General features: G+C 58.7%; 1 protein-coding gene across 1 annotated transcript; it reads left to right on the top strand.

Moving 5' to 3' along the window:
• Nucleotides 1-617: 617 nt before the first annotated feature.
• On the top strand, nucleotides 618-3678 carry ZNF697 (zinc finger protein 697). Its single transcript, XM_021690254.1, has 2 exons — nucleotides 618-861; nucleotides 2264-3678. Exons 1-2 carry the CDS (start codon nucleotides 618-620, stop codon nucleotides 3676-3678), a joined length of 1659 nt encoding a protein of 552 aa, XP_021545929.1.
• The last annotated feature ends 209 nt before the right edge of the window (nucleotides 3679-3887 follow it).

Raw genomic sequence — 3887 nt, 5'->3', positions numbered from 1 at the left:
CCCTACAATGAAAGGATCTAATAAGGCAAAATATGTAATGAGGCTATAGAGATGGCTTCTAACACAGAGGGTCCCTACATCCTCTTCCACCCCCCAGTAGCCCGGCTAGAGCTTGAATTCTCTTGACTCACTGCGTGCAGGAAAGCAGCAGGTCCTCACTGGTTTAATCCCCACCTTACTGCTTACAAGTTGGTCTAAGGCTGTTGGGGTCCTTCTTTTTGAGCTTTACGTTTTCTTAGCCGAAAAACGGAAACAGCCACTGTTAAGGCTAAAAAGCCACATTAATAGACAAATCCACCTCAGAGATGGAAGGAGATGAAACTGTATCCAGTCCGGTGAGAGTTGGCATGGGGTCTCAGAAGGGGTTGCCACTGTTCCCGTGCCACCCAGACCAGCCTCTTTTGTGCTTGGTTCTGTGCATCTTAAAATGTGCGGTGAAGCAGAGATTTGTCATCTGGGGCTTGGAACTCTACACATTTTCTTGGACCGAGCCACTGATTTTCATGGAATCCAAAGCCAGATACAGTGAGGGGGTGAGGCCAGACTGACCTGACCTTTATCTGTGTTTTGTCTGGAACAGGGGTCCCCGGTCACCTCCCTTGTGCTGTTCTTCCTGGATGGAACAAGAAAATAAACAGGGTGTGTGTGAAGCCCAGGACTCAGCAGACCAAGGGATGGGCTCTGATTTTGAGAACTCTGAAGACAGGGAACGGGACCCAGAAGAAAGAGGAATGGGCTCTAAGCCACAGGACGCAGACAAGAGAGAAGGCCCCCCACAGCAGGATCTGGGCTCCAACCCACATGATGACGCTCTGGGAGGGGACCCAGAGGAGAGGGATCTGGTGTCTGACATCTGCCCAGGTGAGGAAAAGCTGGCATTTCCGTGGAAGTTGCCCCCCTCACAGTTATTTCTAGCGCCTCTAGAGTTAGAACCAGCCACAGCATTCTTTGTGGGAGAGCCCTCTAGCGGAGACCATTACATGGATTCTGTACGACCTTAAGCCTGAGGAACATCCTTTTCTTCAGTCCAGTCTGAGGTGGGCTGTTCTGGTAGATGTGGATGAAAAGGGTAACTTCGCTGGCGCAGCACTTGACGGCGTACAGGATACTGCTAGAAATTAACACCAGAGGGAACACAGCTAACATCAGAACCTACCTCATCAGGTTATTGGGGGGAGTTCAGATGACCTGCTTAGCGCAGCCCTGTGCTAACAAAGTATGCAGATGTTTGCAGTTACAGTCACCATCGTCTTTGTTTGCAGATAAGGAAACTCAGTGGTAAGTGACCTGCCCAGGTTTATGTGGCTAATGCCCAAAATGCTCAAGGCCTCTGCTAAATCCCTTGCTGTTCCTGACCTAGAAAGAGGGAGTGCTGGCCCTCCCCCTCTGTCCACCTCCTCGGTCCCATCTCTGGGCGCTCGTTGCTTTATACTGCTCTGTGCATGGTTTGGGGACAGAAATGAATGGAAATCCCTACGGTCAAGACTAATGAGGTTACATCCCCTCCCCCTGTGACGCATCCCAGACTTCCTGCTGCTCTCCCCTGCAGTGTGCACAACACCTAGTGTTTCCTATCTCAGTAACTCTCTGGAGTGCCCTCTGCTCAGAGGTAAGCAGCCAGAGACAGTTGTGTGTTCTGGAAGTCACTAAGCCGGGATCACCACCACCAGGTCCTGTGCTCACTCCTCCTGCCTGGCTTACATAGTAAAGCCCTTAAGCTGGGGTGTGTTTGGTTTGTTGTCCCACCCTCAACAAGTTATATTTTAAAAATCAGCCCATTACCTGGTTAGGACAGGTGATCTTTTCCTGTGGTTGGCTGGAGTGGCCTTATCTTTTGAGGCCAGGTCCTTGAAAGGCATTGGGAGCTGTGAGAGTGAGCTGATCTCTTCCGAGACCCCACAGAGTCTCACCTGGCCCATTTCAAGCAGACTGTCAGGCCTTCAGATGGCTCTGCTGAGCAGAGCCTCAGGTACAATGGGTAGGGCCTGGGCCCCAGAGACAGTTGCTAGAAGAACTGGCCAGCCAAGGGGGTGGGTGAGTGAGCTTTGTTTGCCTGGGTTTCAGAGCACACTCCTGTAGGCCTTCCCCAGGAGGCACCAGGTGGGAAGGAGGCTGGAATCCTGGGGGCCTTGGAGAGAGAGGTTGAGAGTATCTGGGGGAGGGAATTACTCCATGGCCCGCACTCTTATTGAGACTGGCTTTTTCTGGGTTTACCTTTTGAGCGCCAAGTATAGTCACCCCTGTGCGACCTTCTCTGTTGCAGAGGGGCTGCTGAGTGAGGAAGAAGGGGCCGCGCTCCGCGAAGATGATTACCAATCTGGTGTAGCTGAGATGGCGATGTTCCCGGGACTGTCTGAATCCGACAGCATTTCCCGGAGCCCCCAGGAAGAGGAGGAGGAGGAAGAGGAGAGCGCTGGGGAGAACCGGCTGGACGAAGAGGAGCAGCCGCCCCCTCCCATGCTTCCCTGGAGGCGGCACCTCTCCCTAGGCAGTCGGCACCGGAGCGACAAGCCGGCCCACCGCCGCTTCCGCCGGCTCCATCACCCCATGGCCATGGACCTCGGGGAGCTCGACAGCCTGATGGCCAGCATCATGGACGCACCCACCATCTGCCCCGACTGCGGGGAGAGCTTCAGCCCGGGCGCCGCCTTCCTGCAGCACCAGCGCATCCACCGCCTGGCGGAGGCCGCGGCCGCCGCCAGCCTGGAGCCCTTCGGCTTCGCGGGCGAGTGCGGCGCCATGGTGGGGATGGTGGGCGTGGGCGTGGCGGGGGGCTTCGGGGCGGGGCCCGCGCTGGCCCGGCCCCCGCGCGAAAAGCCTTTCCGCTGCGGGGAGTGCGGCAAGGGCTTCAGCCGCAACACCTACCTGACCAACCACCTGCGCCTGCACACGGGCGAGCGGCCCAACCTGTGCCCCGACTGCGGCAAGAGCTTCAGCTGGCGCGCCGACCTGCTCAAGCACCGGCGCCTGCACACGGGCGAGAAGCCCTACCCGTGCCCCGAGTGCGGCGAGGCCTTCAGCCTCAGTTCGCACCTGCTGAGCCACCGGCGCGCGCACGCGGCAGCCAGCGGCGCAGGGGCGGCGGCGCTGCGGCCCTTCGCCTGCGGCGAGTGCGGCAAGGGCTTCGTGCGCCGCTCGCACCTGGCCAACCACCAGCGCATCCACACGGGCGAGAAGCCGCACGGCTGTGGTGAGTGCGGTAAGCGCTTCAGCTGGCGCTCGGACCTGGTGAAGCACCAGCGTGTGCACACGGGCGAGAAGCCCTACATGTGCTCCGAGTGCGGCGAGACCTTCAGCGTCAGCTCGCACCTCTTCACGCACAAGCGCACGCACTCGGGCGAGCGGCCCTACGTGTGCCGTGAGTGCGGCAAGGGCTTCGGGCGCAACTCGCACCTGGTGAACCACCTGCGTGTGCACACGGGCGAGAAGCCCTTCCGCTGCGGCCAGTGCGAGAAGCGCTTCAGCGACTTCTCGACGCTCACGCAGCACCAGCGCACGCACACGGGCGAGAAGCCCTACACGTGCATCGAGTGCGGCAAGAGCTTCATCCAGAGCTCGCACCTGATCCGCCACCGCCGCATCCACACCGGCAACAAGCCGCACAAGTGCGCGGGCTGTGGCAAGGGCTTCCGCTACAAAACGCACCTGGCGCAGCACCAGAAGCTGCACCTGTGCTAGGGCTGGGCCGCGTGGGGGGGGGGGACACACTGCCCTTGGGGAGCATGTGGGGAGTAGCCGTTCTGGGGATAGACCGCGTAGGAAGAAATGGGAAGGGGCGGGAGGGACAATCCGAGAGTGACCGGGGAGTCTTTTGGTGTTAGGGGGTCTTGATGGGGAGGGTTGAGTCAGCGTTGTTCTTTTGGGGTGTCATATTTTGCCTGCCTCCT

Source organism: Neomonachus schauinslandi, chromosome 4 (assembly GCF_002201575.2).
Source record: "Neomonachus schauinslandi chromosome 4, ASM220157v2, whole genome shotgun sequence".
Classification (NCBI taxonomy): Eukaryota; Metazoa; Chordata; class Mammalia; order Carnivora; family Phocidae; genus Neomonachus; species Neomonachus schauinslandi.
This window is presented reverse-complemented; position numbering and strand designations above follow the sequence as displayed.

Bases quoted from the DNA above. Each gene is read 5' to 3' on its own strand.
- ZNF697 (XM_021690254.1), top strand. From the start codon at position 618: ATGGAACAAGAAAATAAACAGGGTGTGTGTGAAGCCCAGGACTCAGCA. The intron at 862-2,263 runs GTGAGGAAAAGC...TCTCTGTTGCAG, and splicing joins GGTGTCTGACATCTGCCCAG to AGGGGCTGCTGAGTGAGGAA.